Consider the following 22,084-nt stretch of genomic DNA (forward strand, 5'->3'; position numbering starts at 1 on the left):
CTTCCTCTGCGTAGAGCGCAATCAAAACTTCTAGGGGTAAATTCAATAATATTGGTAACTTAGATAAGTTAAGTGATTGTAGCTTCACAAAGAATAAGTTTTTCGATAAAAATGACAATAAAAGTAATCACAATTAAACGAGAAAACATATATAATTATTTATTAAAATACTTTCAACCTGTTTTTATTAAGAAAGATAGAAATAGTTATCATTAAAATCATATCATCATTTTGCTAAGAAGCAACCAACCATAGCACTGGAGTCACCATAATTCAACTAGCTAACGACCTCAAACTCGTTTTCAAAAAGTCAGTAGAGGATACTACTTGTGAAAGCGTATCGCAAAAGAGAGCAAAACAACTTTACATGAACTCCAACCATTTATTGATGATCTCTGCCTGGACTTCCTAACTAGAAGAGAAGCGTTGATTATTAGAAGACCCCGAATCAACCATACCAAATTTACAGATGGTTTCTTGATGTCCTCAGAAATTATACAGCTTGTCACCATTGCAATATTTACCTGACTGTGAAACAGATCCTCACAGACTGCAAACAATTCGCCAATCTGTATAAAGCACTGGACTTAAAACCTATTCTTTAAGAAATGGCCATCAACCTCATACAGATCACGAAAACTATACAGTTTCTAAAAACTGCTCAACTCTACCATAAAATTTAACCTAATAGACAGTAGTTAAAGTGATACAATTATTCTTTATTTTCCGAAAACTATACAGTTTATAAAAACCGCTCAACACTACCACAAGATTTAACCTAATAGACATTAGTTAAAGTAATATTTGAAGTAGAGAACAAACTTCAAGAATGGAAAAATTACATTACAAACCTATTCCAAGACGATAGGATGAGTTCATCTCCAGATATTATTAACTGAGAAGGAACCCTAATAATACGCTCTGAGGTAATACAAACCATACAATCATCACAAAGTGGCAAAGCGACAGGTCCTGATGAAATTCCAACTGACATTATACAAGGTTATAAACGATAGCAATTTTTTAGAGGCTATAACTTCGTTTTTCAATACCATTCATGCCAGCGGACACCTACCTAATGTCCAATTCATTGTTCATAGCTCTACCTAAGAAGACAACAGCAAAAACATGTGCTGATTATAGAACTATTAGTTTGTTAAGCCATTTATTGAAACTTATTCTAAAGGTAATACATGGTCGTAACTATAATAAATCCGAGAAATACCTATGTGGCACACAGTTGCTTCACAACTGGCTACATTAATTTTGTTGACGTCAGCTCGGAAAAGGGATACAGAGGATCTATTAAACCATTATCTCAGGGTTTTAAGCCATGACGTTCATCTTCGACTTGACATTGAGATGAATGTACTTGCTCAAAGATTTCGTGATATATCTGTAGACATGTACTGTTGTTTTATTGACTTCCAAAAGGCATTTTTGCTTCAGCGGATGCTGAGAATTTCATGGATACAAAAAGTTAAAAATGGTGAGGTATTTCGGCACATAAGTAAACAAAAAGAATTACTCAGTATAATCAAAGAGAGAAAAATACAATACTTGGATCATGTGTTGAGAGGTGAAAGATATGAGTTACTCCAAATCAAATTGGAAGGTAAAGTGCAAGACAAAAGATCAGTTGGAAGACGCCAGAACTCGTGGCTAAAAGAGCTGAGGAGATGGTTTGACCGCTCATCCACAGAAAGCTTTCGTGCAGCAGTTTCCAAACCTACAATTGCCATTTGGATCGCTAACCTTCGAAAGGAAACGGCGCAATAAGAAGAAGAAAAGGCATTTAATCGTGTTAATCACTCTACATACTTATATATCTCTAAGTTCTAAGAGACGTAGGTTTGGATGGTAGAAACATTCGCATAATTGCAAATTTATATTGGAATCAAACAACATCAGTTTCAGTCGATGGTTTGGGAATCACAGACTCTTAATATTAAAACAGGAGTACGGCAGGGATGCCTTTTGTCGCCCCTGCGAGAGATAGATATCTGGAAGATAGAAGAAGATAAAGATGGATTACTTTGGACATGTAATGAGAGGTCTGCTACAAAATATTATGCAAGGGAAAATAGCAGTAGAAAGACTTCATGGTTGAAGAACTTGCGAGATTGGTATGGTATTGATAAAAGCATGCTATTTTATGGTTGCAGTGAATAAAATTAAGATAGGTATGATGGTAACAAACTTTCTGAAAGGACATGGTACATAAAGAAAAAGAATTTAAATGGAGTAACTACTACAAATAAAAAGATAACTTTGCATATTGGAATGACTGTAAAAAGTAATAGTTTTAACTATCTAGGATTGGTTTTACAGAGTAATGGGGAAATAGTTGGGAACGTCTGTTGAAGTGTTAGATGATGAGGTTAGAAGGAGTCCAGTGGTATCTTGTGTTAACAGAAGTTTCTGATAGAACTAAATGGGGAAATTCTATAAAACTACCATCAAACCAGCTATAATTTATTCAACTGAATGATTTGACCAACTTGCTTAGATAGATAAGTGCAGTGACAAAAAGGATAAAACTAAGAATGGATGTATTAGAGGAAGTGTAGGAGTGAGTGGCACTAAATGATGCCAGACTGGAGAAGCATAGATTAAGATGTTCATCGTAAAAATGGTAATCACCCAATATGAAGAATTGCTGAGTTGCAGATTCCTAAAAGCAATAACAGAGGTCGAGCAAATAAGACTTAGTGGAAGATGCTTAAGCAGTGCATGTCTCTGAATGCGATTAATTTAAACGCAATTTGCTCAGTTCAATAAATATCATAAAGCTGATGCAAAGCTCAGCGCAGAAATCGAGTAAAAAAATGCGGCTCAGTTGTTTGTTATTCTCGTAGATCTGGTCTCTTTCTTTCTATATATTGATTCCATCATGTCTCATTCCTGTGTTTGATCCACTAGTTTCTATATATTCTATCGCACATTTTTTCGTTCTAATTTCTTAATTCTATTTTTTTATTCTATCCCGCAACTTTTTTTGATATCTTTCGAGAAATATAAAGAAAGACAAAGTTGGACTAAATATTAAAATTTGGAGTAAGGTAGAAACTCAGTTTAATAAAATTTTACTTAATAAAAAATAATATAACCGTGAACGACTCTACCTCAATAATTAGACCTATTGAACTTAAAAGCTTGATTCTTACGTTACCACAATACAGTACATCTTTATTTATTTATATATCTAACTTAATTATAAAACAGAAAATAAAAAAAGCAGTAATTATAACTTCAGAATCCTTATTTAAAGTTGCTGTCCGTCATTATAAATTCTCCACATGAGAATCGTATTTCAAAATCTCCAAAAAACACGGAAAATGGTTGACTGCACTCCATTATTCATTACCAAAGCCAGACAAATACACGTTTAAGTAAAGTACTAACATATTAACCTGGATTAAGTAACGGCAAAACTTTCGGAATCGGCAAGCCGTAACCGACAATTTTTAATTGCAAAATTTCGTTTAATAACTTCGTATATACATATATATGATGATGGAAGAGATATACATCTTTTGTTTCGTGCACTTTTGCGATATTTATGAAATTCAAATCGTTGGTTGGTTGGTTAAAAGCGTGACAAAATGGAGAATAAAATATTGTGTGTGCTAACAAATTAATAGTTTAGGTAAATCATGGAAGATTAATATATACTTTGTCTTTAGATGGTGCTCAAACAACGAAATTAAATTTAGGAGTCTTGTTTCACTTATTTAGAAGAACGATTACGATGATTATTAGTATCCAATATAAAGTACATACTTCCTAGTGGCGGTATATGGGCAACGAAACATTGGCATACAAGGCAATGGCAAAGTCCTTACATTAGGGATAAAGGAATAGAGGAAAATGGAAGAGAGTAATTAATAGATGAATAAGTGAAGAAACCGAAATATTGAAAAATCTATTTGGTATTATGTAACGCAGATTAACAAAAGATGCAATTTTGATTATAAGACAGCTGATGGAAAAATAAAGGAATAAAGAAACAAGAAACAGGAATGAAGAAACAAACAGTGATAATATAGTATTCGTAATTGGAGAAGCCGACCCCGCATGGGGATAAATACACAGATAATGATGAAAGAGAATGATGATTACGACAATTATTAATCATTAAAGATGAGCTTAGGTTTGTTAACATTGTAAACACATTGCCATTGTCAAGCTTAAAAAAGGGTTCTATTTGATTATTTACCCGGTACTGTTGATTTGGTAAAAAATCAAGTTGATATTGATATGATTGAAGGAAACTAGGCAGAAGGTTAATACTGAGATACGAAATCAATAAAAGCAGAATTTCGCGCCTTGCCAATTGTCATCTTTTCCAATAGGTTTAATTAAACGGGAATATCACATTTAGAAGTCTCTAACTCTGCTGATCAGAAAAACTCAACCTCCTCGTCTTTACCGTTGACAATAGGAGCTATCCTGATTTATTAGTAGCATGAAAAAAACAATTTTTCAGAAAGATAAAGATATATAAAAAAGCATGAAAAAGAAAAGCGTTTTCCCGAAAGATAAATGCACTTTACAAAAAGATATAAAACATTCCAAAGTAAGAGATCTATACTGAAAACCCGATAAAATTATTCAGGCTGCGACGTATATCTCTTTTTATATGTTTACGATTTCAAATTTCCCATAAAAATTGGCAATGTAATAATTTATTTTTAAAATAAAAATTTTCCAATAGGCAAGAACATAGTCATCTTAATTGACCGTGAAGTTTATTAATTCAGTTCTTTTCCCTTCTTCTACAGTAGTAAAAAAACAGTTTCTACTTTAAATGTGTAATTTGCTACCTATTATTTAGATATTAGGTTATTAAAAGCTGTATAAAACTGCAAACAGATGAGTCTATACGTCAACGCAAAAAGACGAAAATTACACTGGGCAACACGTATTTTGTGACATGGAGATTTTTTGGTATTTCCAATATGTTTCGGCATTTTAAAATCAAAATTAAAAACAAAATGTGTGTATCACCCACCAATCTTGAAAATGGGTAGATAAGTGAGATATCAATATTGGTCCGCGCCGCCACTGTGTACATTATCTTCGCAGGACAAATATCTCAATTTAAGACAAGTTCAATATGTTTATTTCTATTATATGCAAGATGTACACAGTTCATCCGATTTTATACATAAGTAGGTATTTATCGGCGTATAAAGTTATCGGTACATTTCCTATTATATATGGTAGGGCATCCAGAAAAGTCATGGGTCCATCATATATTTCGTAAGACTTTGTAACATTATTAACAGCTTAGTTAAAAGCCACAAAACGTCAAATGCGCTTTGCAGTACCAATGATATTGAGAGAACCGACGGCCCATGTTATAGATTGTTACTTTTGTCTCAAGATTTAGAGCATAGTACCGAACTCTAAGAATACTATGCAGTATCCCTATTTACCATCAGCTATTCCGTCCCGTCGAACATAGCAAACATCTTTCCATCTCAAAACCACCAAAGACTTTGAATATGGACGAAGAAGAACTTAAGAGTTTCGAGGTTCCATCTGGTGATATACAATTAGAAGAGGAAATAGACAAGGATCCACTATTTCAAGAACCAGAATGTTCCTCAAAACCTCATCTAATTTCAGAGGATGAATTTAATAATTTAAGAGAGAGCTCCTAAAATAGTTGTGTCCCACTTTCTTCGTAATGTCAAGACTGACAATTACAAATAATATCTTATCGCTGAATTATTTACTACCTACAGAGAAATAGGATGTAACATGTCTCTAAAAATTTACCTCCTGGATGCTCATCTAAATTTCTTTCCAGAAAATTTGGGTGCTTAAGAGATGAACATGGAGAACGGTTCCACCAAGAAGGTGTAGACATGGAAAAGCGTTACCAAGGCAAATGAAGTCCTAATCTGCTGGACATTAATCTGTGATGCTTCAGCGAATAAGTATCGCCGTAAAACATCTACCACAGTATTTGAAGCCAAGGCCACCGCGAAGAACATAGTAAAATTGATATATTCCCCTATAATGCACAGTTCTTCGTAGCAAATAAAGTGCAGGTGATAGAAAAAATTCAAGTTTATTTTCGGCTCTCTAGTTATATTATACATAATGAACACCATGTTCTATCCATGTCACAAAAAAGTTGATTTTTGTTGACCAGTGTTATCATCCATCATGGAACAGCAAACAGCAATAAACTGTAGCTGTAACACAAATTAAAGCAATCGAGGAAATGGATAAAGAAAGAGCTAAATAAACATTCTGAGAAATATCAAAACTGTACGAAGCGAAACCTTTATTCATGTTGAAGAGTTCATAATCAAAATGTTGTCGAATAATGCGTAGGTAGCATTCTCTATGCAAATACATTCAAAAATGATGCTTTGTGGAGACAACAGTAACGAAAACAGAATTAAAATAGGGAAAAGGAATTGACCTATACCCCCCGACAATTGAATATCAAGATTACGGGGCAAGTCTAATATCGTAGGCAAAAGAAGAATTAACAGACCATAAAACACATGAAGCAGGATTACACAGAAAAGAGTATCCGATGTGTTAGGATAACGTGAACTCCTACTGAGGAATCGTTTATACAACACAAGGAGCCGTTGAGCGATAAATAAATCGATAATGTTTTCCTAAAAAAAACAAAACGGACAAATTATTGTCACAATACTTTGTGTTCATAATGAATTTGATAATTTTTAGAATAGTTTTAATGTAATGTGCTGTAGCGTAAAGTAAAATTGACATTAAGTACTTACCTTCATGTAAGAAATTGTTATTGTTCGGAGGTGTGTTATTGTTCTGAGGTGGAGGAGGATTTACAGTAATTGGTTTTCTATCTTCTGTCGCAGATAGGGCAGTCGGAGATTGAGTGTAATCAATATACGTCAGTTCTGGAACACAAATCGGTTCATAGAGGCTATTGAGAGCTCGTTCTTTTTCAACATCTGAAAATAAAAAAAATGTTGTTAGCTGGTCACAAGTTTTAGATAGATAAAATAAATTTACATGATTACAAATTATTTGTATGTTCATTTTTCTTTATATTAACTTTTATCACGATCCTTTCGTAATTACATTAATATATAAAAGCATCGTCTAGCTTTTTGTCTGAGGCATTTCTGTGCCAATACCCAATGTAACCAATTCAATGTGAATGAGATTCCCATTTCTACTGACACTTGGAAAAGATTTTTGTTCGATACCGAAATTTATTTAGATTTAGTGTGCTGTAGATAAGTACAATAAATGATACCAAATTTCTCGTACTATATAAATACATAATCGTTCGAATATCTAGCTTTTGATGAATTTTCTTCATTTTCTTTCTGTTCTGTGCCAGTTGTGTTACTTTTTGCAAAGATTTACTCTTACTTTGCAAAATCAGCTAGTGGTTTAGCTTTCCACATTGTTTTCACTTGTTTATTACTGTCCACCTGTTTTATATGACTAAACCTCGCTAATTTTTTTTCCTTTATTGTGTCAAGCAACGAAGTAATTTTAAGTCTCTGTCTTATTTCTTCATTTCTGAGTCTGTCTGTCCTTCTTGTCCCTATCGTAATTCTGAGGTATTCCATCTCTCCTGCTTGTATCCTACTCTGGTGTCTTCTGTTTAAAATCCGGTTTTCTACTCCGTATGTCAATCCGTGTGTCAATATTGGTCCATATATTATTTAATATATTGTCATCTTCGTTTTTCTTAATATTTCTTTGTTGCCGAGGAATCCTCTGTTTAGTGTCTGGAATAGTTTTTCTGTGCCCCCTAGTCTGTTGATGAGATTGTCTTCGATGCTTCCTCTGTTAACTATTACTATTCCCAGGTATTTAACACTTATTAACACCCGTAGACAAAGATCTATGATAGATTTTGTTAATAAAAACGAAGCAAATAATGAAAAGGTAGAAACTCATTGAGAAGGAAACATGGAAGGACTATTTTTGATTCCTATTTGCTAAAGGTGACGATAATGAATCCATTTCGCCACCAAGTGGCGACAAACGAAGAAATAAATATTGCGTAATACTACCCCACCAAAGTGAAGATGATCTACAACGTATGCTGCACCAATTTAATACACCTATAAATTGAACATGTTAATTTCCCCAAAAAAGACAAAATGCATGGTTATAACAGCAAATTTACTAAGATGTAAATTGGAGCTGGAAGGTCAGATAATAGAACAAGTCATGGAGTTTAAATATCTAGACATCACTCTATCTAGCTACGGACAGGTCGAACCAGAAGTGGAAGATCAAGTGAATAGAGCAGAGTTACAATACAAACAGGAATGAAATGAATAGAACAAGTGATGGAGTTTAAATATCTAGGCATCACATTATCTAGCTACGGAAAGCTCGAAACTGAAGCGGAAGATAAAGTGAAATAGAGTAAACAGAGCCGCAGGTTGCTTGAATGAAACAATATGGAGAAATAAAAATTGACATACGCGGTAGAAACACGATCTGACATAGAGAGGATAAAAAGAATGTTAGAAACAGTAGAGATGAAAACTCTTAGAAGAATTGATGGTAAGGCAGTATGGGACAGAGCTAGAAGCACAGATATACGATGTAGATGCAAGATGGAGAACATCATGGACTGGGAAAAAATAGAAAAGTAGAGTGGAACGATCATATAAGCCTAAAAACAACAACAAATATAGTAGTAAAGACGGTAAGGGACAGTTCCCCAATAGGAAGACGATCAGTAAGAAGGCCACGAAAACGATAACTTACTGACACATTGAAAAACAGACAGAGAAATGTCTACACAAAAAAAAGCAGAAGAAGAGGAAGAAGAGGTATTTGTATGTGATTGTCTGGTTTATTTTTGGTTGATCTATCAACGCTTCCCATTAGGTCTTTCATGTATTTTTTCCTTGTTATTTTCATTATCTGTGTCTTCTCTTTATTTACATTAAGGGTGTGTGTTTTTGCTTCTGAGTCCCATTTTTCTAAAGTGTGCTTCGGTGTTCCTACTGTTTCGGAGCATAATACTATATTATCTGCAAATATACAAATTTCTGCATTTATTATTTGCATTCTACTCCATCTTAGACAGTATTTTTTAAATGTTTTTTGGTTGGCTGCTACACATAATAGAGATATGTCTCTATAGTTATTATAGTCTTGTATTTCCCTTCCTGTGCACTGAACAATTATTGCATCTGACCATTCTCTAGCTAGACTTTTTTCTTCCATATTTGATCCAAATTTCTCGTAAACAATTTTAAAATTCAACTTGGTCGGATATATTATATTGCAATATTCAGTTAATTTATTACAATTTACTCAGTGATAAATGTAACTAAAGAGGATAGATTATATTTTTGACAATATTGTACTACATTTTAATACATATTTTTATAATATATCACATACATATATTGTCTCTATGTGAAACCATAGATACGTATTACAGATTACAGTATTAATAAATATTAATTACAAAGATTGTTTTAACTTGAAAACCTTTATTATTTATATTATAGTATAATACAGGATAGTTTGGAAAACTTATATTCACTTAGGATACATAGGTACATCATGATATCATATCCATTTTTTTTAAATAGTAACAACAACAGATCCAACAGGTAAATTTAGGATTAACTGTTCTTTCATCCATTTTTCATAATTTTCTGAATTCATATTATCATGATAATCTTCTGTGTTAGCTCCTGACTTAAAAATCAAAAGGGATTTCAAAATCAAAAATTCTGTATGAAACCCATCTCCCCACTACCATGTACGATAACCAACCTAATTCCTTTTGAAATGTTTTTGAACAATCCTTTGTCACCGTCATCTGTCCAGCTATTTGGCGTAGTGTGTCCTGCATGTACATAGGTTTCATCAACATATACAATTGACTTACCTTCGCTTCTGCAATATTTAATTTTGTCCAAATATTAATGCGTAGAACACGAATATCATTCCGTTTAATTAATAAACGTCAATTATCTTTTGTTTTCTTTCATTTAAATCCCAAATCTTTTACAATTCTGTAGAGAGAACTCATACTTCCAGTCCACTCGTACACCTCTTCAAACCTTTTCTGCAAGAGCTTCATTGATACACGACAACGTTCAGTCTCATGAAAACGATGAATGGTATTTCTAATGAACTATTTGTCATACTCCCTCAAGTCTGTCACGGTTGCTTTCCTTTTAACCGGTGTTGCCGGAAAATTTAGTGTATTATTTGACTCTGCTTTTGTTAACATACTCGCTTGTTGAATGATCCTTTCTACTGTACGTAAAGATACTCCAGTAGCTTCACTCACACGTTGTTTAATACTGGTTCGATTATCTTCAGGAAATAGTATTTGCATATATTTAAATACATTGTAAACTATTCCTTTGGATTCTGGTGTCAATCTGATTTGTTTACTCGTACTACACTTAAACATCCCCATTCTACAAAATAATTCTAATACGCGTGGTAGCACCTTTCTTGTTAAGACTCGACAGGATAAAGAGACTCAACTACGAACTCGTTTGAAATCCAGTGACTAGAAATTCTCGGAAATAATTATTATCAGTTCTTTGTATGTCCTTAACGAGTCGTTAAGGAGTCATTAATAATGACTTTATAATTACGGTTTTAAGGTTCTTCTTCTTCGCGTGCCATATCAGAATTATCCGACGTTGGCGATCACCATTGCGAAGGCTTCTCAATCTTCTGCAATATGGAATAATTGTCCTGCATTTGATATCTGAGTCCATTCAGAATGTTTTTTAACCAAGATCCAACAGGCAAATTGGGGATTAACTGTTCTTTCATCCACTTTTTATAATTTTCTAAATTCATATTATCATGATAATCTCCTGTCTTAGCTCCTGACTTGAAAATCAAAAGGGATTTCAGAATCAAAAATTCTGTATGAAACCCATCTCCCCACCACCACCATGTACGATAACCAACCTATTTCCTTTTGAAATGTTTTTGAACAATCCTTTGTTACCGTAATCTGTTCAGCTATTTGGCGTAGTGCGTCCTGCATGTACATAGGTTTCATTAACATATACAATTGACTTACCTTGGCTTCTGCAATATTTAATTTTGTCCAAATATTTAATATAATTCCGTTCAATTAATAAACGTCGATTATCTTTCGTTTTCTTTCATTTAAATCCCAAATCTTTTACAATTCTGTAGAGAGAACTCACACTTCCAGTCCAGTCGTACACCTCTTCAAGTCTGTTGACTTTGTTGACTTGTTTTCTTCCTACACCTCTACGGCCCTCTACTTTGATTTTAAGGATCAGTTGCAATATTTAATGTCGACTTCCCCTTACAAATGTCCCAGATAAGACATTTTTCGATGTTTAACAGTCTTTGGCAGTTCTCTATCTTTGTTGGCGCTCCATAGTACTTCTTCATTAATTTTCCTTGCTGTCCAAGGTGTCTTCAGCATTCGTCTATGAACCCACATTTCCAATGCTTCAATTTTGTTCATGATCGATACTTTTAGCGTCCACACTTCTGCACTATACAAAAGTACGGACCAAACATAGCACTTAACCATTCTTTGTCTTAGTTCTAAACTGAGATGATTATTGCAAAGAAATGACTTCATTTTCATAAAAGTAGTTTTAGTCATTGCTATTCTACGTTTTATACAAATATGTCATTTTGTTTTAAGGTTACTGATACTAAATTAGAAATTAACATTTACCAAACTTTATAGAGTATCAATTATTAAAGATGGTATTATATATAACAAACAAAAAGTTTGGTATCTATAAAACAATCTGTGTACAATCAAACTCCATTTATTATTCAAGTGAGTTATAATTTTGTAATTAGTGTGATTTCAAATAAATTAATTTGTTTAATATTGCAACGCCACTGCATGGATCATAGATATTCTATTGTCTGAACGATTAACTATTTCGTGAAAGGGCTCGCCACTCGATTTGAAAACTATACCTTGCATAAAGTAAAGAAAACGCTCATCTAAAATTATGATATATAAGTGAAATAACATCAATTTTAGTTTAAATTTACTGAAATACTGTGCAGTTTTAACAACAACAGTTTTTATTACATATATCTATAGATTTTCATCCTCAACTTTAACCTATGATTTAGATATTACGTGTTTCAAAAGAAATTTCGTTAACAGTATCCTGTCCAAATATATTAATGGTATCATTAAGTAATCATACTATTGTAGATTGCATAAAAATACGAAACTTATACTTATCGATGTTGTATCAATCAACTAAACATAAATTACCAACAATATTGTCGCATATTACCTTGATATGCAGCAATATTATTATTTCAAAAGTTATTTGCTTCGACGAAGACGAAAATAACATGTTTTGTTGCGGCTGCATATTTACTTAATGTGTTACGTATGCCGTGATGGACAGTGCTTAGCTTATAATTCTTATATAGTTAATCAACATTAGTTTGCTCAATACTTATCACGAAAGATGCTATTATTGACCTGAGTTAACAGTAAACACTATTTATCAAAAATAAGCATGGAAATTTAATTAGAGGGATACAAAAAATAATTGAGAGATGGGGAACATACAATGAAAATTTAAAAGAACTGGAAAGGGAAGAAGACGAAACATAAACACAACTTACCAGTGTTTGCAATAAAAATAAAGACTCTAGCAAAGATAAGAGAAAATTGTAAAAGATATACTATGATCTTAAGAGAGCAATAAAAATTTGAGAATATCTGAAAAACTGTAGATACGCTTTTGCAAGTCTGAGAACAATTACAACAGCAGATTTACCAGCTAATAAAACCAATTTGGGAAAAAATGCAAAAAGATCTGACAACAGTAAGATTATGCACTATACCAAAAAAGAAGATAAATAACTTTAAAAATTATAGATGGTTAGCATTCCTGCAACTTGTTACAAAATGCTGGCTCATTATCAGAAACAAAATAAACAAGTATGGTGTTTGGACAAATACCAAGCATGCTTCAGATATAACAGATAAGTAAGATACTAGATATTAGCCCTAAGGGAAATAAAAAGTATTACTTATGAATACAAAAATTGATCTATACTCCAGTCGTCAGAGACGTAAATGCCACTGAACCTCTAAAAATCATACGAACAAGCTGAATTTTAACAACATTAATTTTGGGACTCCAAAAAAGATGCAAAAAAGTTTATCACTTTTACCCTCGGGCTTCCCCCTAAAACCCCCTCGAAGGGGGGTAAGAACGCAAAAAATCGATTTACCAAGAATCTGTACACCCTAGAAAAAAGTGTTTCAAATAAAAAATGTAGCTGAGACAGTTTTAACCAAAAATGTTAATAAATAAGCATTTTTTGTGTAGAATGAACCGTTCTCTTAGAAACAACGCTTGAAGCGACCGTCGATTTTGCATGTCAGATACGCGCGCGAAATCAATGTTCAATAAAATTTGTATCAGCTCGACGGTAAAAATTCGATATCTTTTAATTCAAGTGACCTATCGACAAAAATCAAGATACGTTTTAAAGGTAAAGAGTTCAACTTTCGTATGCAGTTTTTGTATATTGCCGCAAATAAACTCAGATTTTATACAAGTGTTAAATAAATAAAGTGGCGCGATTTTTGCCATTTTTTATGATTCTCAAGTGATCAATACAATATATCCATTTCATTGACTGGCCACTATGAAGTTTCGATTACTAGAAAGTACTTAAAACTTTCTAATAGTTAGAAGTTACTTTAAAACCTATAGCATGAAATTTTAATTTTGTGTTTTGGCAACAAATGTGACGCATTTAAAATATACTTAAAAAACGTTGGATTTAAACTTTCACACAACAAACGATCTAAAACATTTAAATTTTTTTTTCAATTACACTACTATGTTTTTCAAAAGAACAAAACTTCTGCAATAATCTACAGCCAAAACAGTCTTCTTAAATGCATTTCTCGTGACGGGTAACCGTTTTTAATGAAAAACATTAAATTCTGCGGTTTTTATTCATATTTCAAATGCCTCATATTTGTTACCACAACTCAAAATTGCCATAGGTTTTTACGGTGGCTCTCTAAAAATGGAAATTTTACTACAACTGGTCAAGGAAAGTGATCAATTTTATTGATCTCACGAAAATCATAAAAAATGGTAACAATCGCGCCACGTTAATTTATACCACCTTTAATACCACTTTTAATATAAAATTGAGTTTCTTCTCGGCAAAATACAGAAACTGCATACGAAAGCTGCACTCTTTGCCTTTAAAACACATCTTGAATTTTGTAGATACGACATTTGGATCAAAAGATATCGAATTTTTACCGTCCAGCTGATACAAATTTTATTGAACATTGATTTCGCTCAGATTTTTGTTAAATCGATTTTTTTGCGTTTTTACCCCCTGAGACGTTTAAGAGGAAGCACGGGGGTAAAAGTGGTAAACTTTTATATATCTTTTTTGGGGTCCCAAAATTAATTTGCTAAAATCCTCCCTCGAATGGGCGGGGGGGGGGGGGGGGGGATGGAATCAATTTAACATGAATCTGTACGCCGCGCCGTAGAAAAAACAATTTCAAACCAAAAATGTAGCTGGGATAATTTTCAAAAAAAAAAATGTTTATTAGCACTTTTTCTGTAGAATGAACCATTATCTCAGAAAAAAAACTTGAAGCGGTCGGCAATTTAAATGTCCGTTACGCACGTGAAATCAATTTTTTAAATACAATTTGTATCAACTCAACGGTAAAAATTCGATATCTTTTGATCAGGGTGACCTATCGGCAAAAATCAAAATAAGCTTTAAAGGTGAAGAGTGCAGCTTTCGTACAAAATTTTTTCATTTTGCCGCAAATTATGTTAGTTTCTAGAAAGCCCTACAAGCGGGGTTTTAGGGGAAAGTCGGGGGTAGGAGTAGTAAACTTTTTTGCATATTTTTTGGGGTCCCAAAGGAAAAATTAATATTCTCAACAAAATTCAGCTTGTTCATTCAGCTCAATTCAGCAGAGATAAAATTTCTGACGACTGCACCAGTAAGTTGTTTTGTTAATAAATCTACAAATTGGACCAATGCTTTCAACCCAATTGTCGAGAGTCTGGTTAGAAAAGAATAGACAAATGTAAGCCGTAACAATTTTAATTGAAGGTTGGTTTTAATTTGTTTGGTTGGATTTAATTTCCTCATTATGAATGCAATTTAATGGTAATGTTAATTTTCTGTCAGTATAATATCAATAGACGAAACCATTTTTTGTACTGCTGGATGTTGTATAATGTTTATAAATCGCCAAGGAAAAGAGGGTGTCATAATAATTTATAAATATGAATGATAGTGGCCTCACTATATCAAACATTACTAATTATTTCAATATCTTAACGGGCAAGTAAGCACAGGTTGGTATAAACTTATCACCTAATCCTAACCTAAAATTATCCGTAGCTAATTACCTTCAGACAGTCTTTTGTTTACACGGTCTTTCCATGACATTTCCCTTTAACTTAAGACATTAAAATTGGTGTGAGTTGTTAGTTAAGCGATTTACGTACATTACCAATAATTATGAAATCATTTACCTTTTTGAAGTAGCTCTAGATGTTCCCATAAGATATCGCCAACAAATGCAGGGGCTCTTGCGGAAAACGCATCTTTGCCCATCGCACAAATGTCTTTGCCCTTCATCCTAAATTGATTTAGGGGTATACAGTCTAAAGAAAATTCTTTAGCAGCCCATTGTAACCAATGGGCTACGTGATTTTCACTCCACTGGCGTGGATCTGAAACGGAAAGAAAATAAATTAGTTTTAACAAATTCAGACCAATTTAAATTAATTCATTTAAAATTAATTCATTTATCATTCATTCGACCGTTATTTGATGGAAATTCATTTTATCTAACAAAAAAACACTGAAAACTTTTGTTTTCAAAACTTCCACAAAATGTATTATAATTTTTTTATTACTGCAGCAGAAATGTACTCTGTAAAAACAGCTCTAGTGATAAAAAAATTATAATAAACTTTGTGGAAGATATGAAAACAGTGGAAGTGGAAGTTTTCAGTGTTTTATTGTTAGATTTATAGTTAAGGTTGCAAAGTAAGCCACGACTATTACGTTTATACGCCAACTATTAGTTTACAGGCCATCTCTATCTAAGGAGTCGACAACAGAAGGCTTTACCTTCGTTGATGAAAGAATGCCGTGACCAACAAATTTTGTTATAGTCGGAAAATCTGAAACTGGGGTCTTTTCCTTTGAGACGTTGTGAAAAGCATTTCTGGTGATCATAAATATTATGAACAGCATTATAAAAGTTTGATTGAAAGATAATAAATGGAACAGCGAGTAAAATATTGATGGACAAAAATTCTGGAGCATTAAGCGGGTCGGATATCCTTAATATTATGTCAATTTACCATACCATTTTGAGGTATCGTACTGAAAAAATGGCCCCTGTATTAGGGAATCAGTCAATTCTTTTGTAATCGAAACAGACGATATTCGCGCAGGTAAAGGTAAACAGTCTCGATTGTGTAGTTGTAGTACAGTAAATTACCGAACCTGGTTTGGTAGGCTTAGCTTCTTTTTATTTCTAAATATTCTAGTGGCTAGTATATTTTACCAAATTTCAAAGAATTGCGCACAGACTGGACTTATTTCATTACAATATATGAAATATCGGGGACGGTGACCAAATAACATATGGAATACAATAAACCTCGACACATAAAAGTAACGCATTATTAAATCAGGTGATTTCACAAAACTTTATTCAAAACGGATGCTGAAATGTTACACATCGTTGGACTTCAATAGAAACGGAAACTTTCGCTGACCCGCGCTTATCTGCTGCGTTTCCGGTGTGTCTTTTGTTTTTCGCCATTTTTCCCTAATACCTACACCAATCCTGATAATAATTGAAATGAGAGCGTTCGTCCAAATCATTTCTACACCTTTAACTCTTATAAATAATCTTGTTCAGTCAATAATTTAGTTAGTTAAATCGTTGATGATATAAACTCTGTACTTGCGATTCGCAGGCGATACCGTTCAAAATTAAGTTTATTAAATTGAAAATTAAGTGTACCTAAAATTAATTTGGACATGGAACTCAGTCTAATATGGATAATAAGACATAACAATATATAATACATACAAGAAGGTAAATTGATATAAAAAATCACAAAAACGTCACGATAAAAGCCGATATCGAGCTGCTAGTGTTAGTTGGTGGATTTAAATGCTATCGAACTTCAACGACTCAATGCGCAAATATTAAGAGTCAATGCTTGGACTTAGTAGAAAAGAGAAGAGGATCACAAAAGTAATTTTACTGGTCAGAGCAGAAATCATAAATTATGCAAATTTCGTAGAAAAGACGCAAAAAGCGTCATAACAGTAGGATACAAAACATATGAGCAACCGAGTGGCGTCGTAAGTTTCATGCCAGTCAAAATAGACAGTCAATACGATGAAAGAGAAATAATAGGAATAAAATGAAGTGATTGTCTGATTGTGGAGAATATTACAAATGTTTAAAATTTATGTTGTTTGGTATTATGTTGAACTTAAGATAATTTCGCAAAGATGGTCTATAGAACAAATAGACGCAATAACGGTTGACGCTGAGTTGTCAGCCATAGACATTTACAACAGCTGATATATTAAGAATAGCGACGGAAACACAAATGATGAATACGAGGGAGAACACATGGAGACCAAAAGTCATTAACCAAGTGAAATATTAAAACAAGTGGTTCATCGTGGTATCTTCAGTCAAGTGAAAACAAGGTAGATTACAGATGAGATTGAGTGTATGACCAAAAACGTGATAGCAGTTCAAGATGGGTGCAAATAGCTGGACATACATATATATATAGAAATGGAAAAGGATAATGCGAGTGAATAATAAGTTTGTGGTTTTCTGTCTTGCGAGACATGCCATTACTTTTACTTGGAATACCTAATAGATAAACGTTGTGGATGATATATTGTATATTTTAAATCGGATATATAATTGTTGATATTAGACTGAACCTTAAAAAAACTTTTGCCCTACTTAAAATTATAATCAGCTCTTCTTATATGAAAGAGGTAAAAGCAGTTTTTATTTACTACGACGATTTGATTGTATTATAATTCTGTCATGTACTCCTGTAAACAGTGTATAAACGTAATTGGCCGTCCAACATATCTACACGCTCCATAATAACTAAATCTCTTAATGATCTCGAGACACGGAATTCTCTGTTCAGGCCATGTTGTCAGCTCGAATATTCCTGTAATGAGGCTGGAAAGAAGCTACCATACATTATATTTGCTACGGTTAAATTATATACATTCAGTTTATACAACTAATGAGAATAAAGCAGTAAAGAAATGCTTTGCTTATGGTATAAAAACCAGAAAATTCCATTTTGACAATATAAAAATAAAATATATAATCTAATGGATTCTTTTCACTCGAAGTAACATTTAAGAGTGTAAAACGTATATGTTGATATAAAATTTTTAATTAAAGACAACTTACAGATTAGTTCCTAAAATGACATGTCTTATGTTTGTTGAGAAAACTTAATCCATTTCTAATATCAACTACTAGACATCTTTCGCATAATCTATTACGACTTCTGAGTTTTGCAGTTGTCTTGGTAAGATGTTCTTTCAAGCTAAGCGTTCTGTCGAGTATCGGACGTATTAGGTGAGTGGATGTATATTGTAACTGAGAAGTCTGACTTCAAAATAGATTTTAAATTGGTGTTTAATCATCCTGTTGTTTAAGAGGATGTACGGTACTTTGGTCTTGGCGGCATCGAGGGAACATGATCTTTCTTGATGCTGATACAAGTTGGCCTTAGTTGTCAGTGCTGTAGATAGAAAAATGCCTCTGTCTTAAGCGTCAAGTAAAAGGTGCATATTATGTTCCTCTGACCACTCCAAAAGACACGTGCTAATCTTATCATTGTCAAAGTACCTCTATATTTCGTGGTGACTGTTAAAATCACCTATGTATAGGGCTAGATTTAAGCATATAGACGGTGATGGCAGAAGGCTTGTAGATAGGCTATTGTGATATCGCTGGGTTTTACGGATACCTCATGTAAAACGGTGTAAAGTTGCTATGACACTACCAAAAATCGGATATTGTGTTGGATGTATCGGATGTTGAAGTTAATACACGTTTGCCACTTTAATACCCACACACACACACACACACACACACATATATATATATATATATATATATATATATATATATATATATATATATATATATATATATATAATAGTATATGTTCTCACTCTTGCATTTGGATGTAGATTTTTGATATTGGAGAATACGCCTCCAAAATGAGACCAATACAGAAAAAGGTATTTCTAGATGTTGCCTATCTGATGATTGAGGAAAGTACGAATCATTGGAGACGAAAAGAAACAGAGGAAACCCGAAAAGAGGGAGAAAGTGATGAATTAATGGCAACGGAAATGGATGGAAGAGATGGTTGCTTCGAAACGTGGTTGCATTGGCAAGGAAGAGACTAACGTTTGTGAACATTGTCAACGGGGGTATAAGATACTGCGAAAAATATCCCGTTTTTATACGACGGCTGAATAGGAGAAAGAGTGGAGTTTGAGACGGACTTAGGTGAGAGGATCACAGTGGAAGTGCTGGTTGAACTGATGTTGCGTAGTAAGAAAGATTGGAACTTCGTAAATGGTATAATCGCTACGGTTATCAAAAAGAAAGAGATATTGGAGAGAAAGCAGCGAGAATGTTGTTGTTTAAAATGGAACAGCATACAGTGGATGCGATCGAGGACAGTTGAGGGAATAGGGTAGGCAAGGTAAAGTACTACCACATGGATTTTCCCAGTCGTGATAATCTTCCTACATCTTCATAAAAACATTATTCTTTTTATAATATTTACTCTATTTTTCTTTCCGTGAATAGTTTTCATTCATTATTTTCAGAGTATTTATTATAGTGTATTTTTATGTATGAGAGAGTAATAAAACAATAAATTATGTATGCAAATCCCTAAACTGTTGATACGGGTGACTCAATGAAAAACAGATATTTGTCAACAAGTTTACAGAAGTATACTGGAAAACAATTTTAAATTGAGTATGACCACCAGGTATAAAGGTTGGAGCAGAATAGAATACAATAGTTGTGAGGATTACTAATCCCTAAATAAGGTTGCCAGTGTCGGAGTGATGGAGGTTAACAGGTACTAATGAATTTGTAAGAAATGTAAGATGTTTATTTTATTGGTTATATATAACCAATAAAAGTTTAATAAGTACCTACCTATTTGCAAAATAAAGTTTAATTCTTTAGATAAAATAAAACGTTTTATTTTATCTATTTGCAAAATAAAGTTTAATTCTTTGCCTATTTGCAAAATAAAGTTTAATTCTTTAGATAAAATAAAACGTTTTATTTTATCTGAAATGAGTGCATTCCACGAAGTAAGGGTTTCAACAATCAAACATTTAATTCTTTAATTCCAGGAATCTACGATAGTAATTGACTAGATAATTACCTTCTAAACTTATTCCACAGAAAATGTGATAGTGGGTTTTTCCATTTTGTATATAGGAAGGTCCAAGTGGCGTATTCAAAATTCTTAACAGTTCACTAAAAGTAGGTACTTCAGTTGCAAGGTGCAGTTTATTGTGTATACTAGTGTTATGGAAAATTTGGAAGTGCCGTGTAAACGCCGAAAAATTGGTCCTCAAACAGTTAATGAAAAAACATTAATATTTATATATATATTTAGGGATTCTACAGTATTCACTGCCTTCCCTCGCTCAACCGTTTCCATCTCTCTCTGTTGTTCCATTCTCCATCGTTTAGTCCTCTCTTACTCATGGCGTCGTCTACTTCGTTCCTCCAGGATTTTCGGGGTCGTCCTCTTTTCCTCCTTCCTATGGGGCTCCATTCGGTTATTCTTTTTATCCATCTGCTGTCGCTAGCTCTTCTTACATGTCCATACCACTTTAGTCTTTTTTGTTCTATATATGTTAGTATGTCTGTTTCTATTGATGTTCTTTGCTTTATTTCGTCATTACTTCTCCTATCCATTCTTGTTACTCTGCAGCATCTTCGCAGGCATTCCATCTCTGTTGCTATTATCTTACTGCTGTTTTTCTTGTTTATGATCCAATTTTCGGCCCCATATGTCATAATACTTCGCACTAATGTTTTATAAATCTGCGTTTTTGTCTTCATATTTAGGTGTCTATCCCACCATACTGAGTTAAGTTGTCGGATTGCTGTTCTTGTTTGTCCTAATCTTTGTGTAATTTCTTCCTCTGTTGTTGCCTTTTTCGTGATTATAAACTCCAGGTATTTGAATTTATCCTTTCCTTTGATTTTTACGTTGTCATCAATCTGTAGATCTTCTATGTCTTCTTCACTTGTAGATAGGTACTCTGTTTTCGCGAGGTTAATATCTAGGCCAGCCTTGGTATATTCTTCTTGTAGTTTCTTCATTAATTATTACATATTATTATTCTACATTAATATTTAATTGTTTTAAATCATTTACAGACAAACGTTTATGTGAAAGTGTTGATGAGACCGTTGAGTTAGTTAGCAGTACACTTGGTGTTGGGAAATCTACGATTTACAGAGTCATTAAAGAAGAGAAATGTGGTAGTTTTCAAATGCCACGTAATGCTCCAGGGAAACCAAAATTTCAAATAGAATATCATTTTAAAGAAGGACTTCGACGGAAAGTGCATGAATTCTTCTTTAGACAAGAATTTCCAACATTGGATAAAGTTCTTGTCTCAGTTCGAGATGATAAGGATTAGCCAGAAATGAGTCGAAGTACGTTATGGAAACTTTTAAAAGAAATAGGCTTCCGCTGGAAAAAGAATCCCAGAAAGTCTATTTTATTAGAAAGAAGCGATATTGTCATATGGAGAAGACATTTTCTAAGAACCATAAAGGAAATGAGAAACCAAAAAAGAAAAATATTTTATCTTGATGAAACATGGATCAACGAGGGTCATACACCAAATAAATTTTGGCAGGATGAAACTGTTACAAGTCAAAGGCACGCTTTTGTAAATAACTTATCTAGTGGTTTAAACCCACCATCAGGAAAGG

The 22,084-nt window shown here is 33.2% G+C and overlaps 1 protein-coding gene across 3 annotated transcripts in view; it reads right to left on the bottom strand.

The window, feature by feature from the left end:
- pnt (ETS transcription factor pointed) overlaps window positions 1-22,084 on the bottom strand; it is a 667,160-nt gene that overhangs the window by 130,118 nt on the left and 514,958 nt on the right. For all 3 annotated transcript variants that reach the window (XM_072531991.1, XM_072531994.1, XM_072531993.1), the window contains 2 exons: window positions 15,540-15,740; window positions 6,774-6,962 (listed from right to left, as the gene is read on the bottom strand). In XM_072531991.1, the coding sequence (XP_072388092.1) occupies window positions 6,774-6,962; window positions 15,540-15,740 (390 nt within the window). The remainder of the gene's footprint in view (window positions 1-6,773; window positions 6,963-15,539; window positions 15,741-22,084) is intronic.

Source organism: Diabrotica undecimpunctata, chromosome 5 (genome assembly GCF_040954645.1).
Source record: "Diabrotica undecimpunctata isolate CICGRU chromosome 5, icDiaUnde3, whole genome shotgun sequence".
In the NCBI taxonomy this organism is placed as follows: Eukaryota; Metazoa; Arthropoda; class Insecta; order Coleoptera; family Chrysomelidae; genus Diabrotica; species Diabrotica undecimpunctata.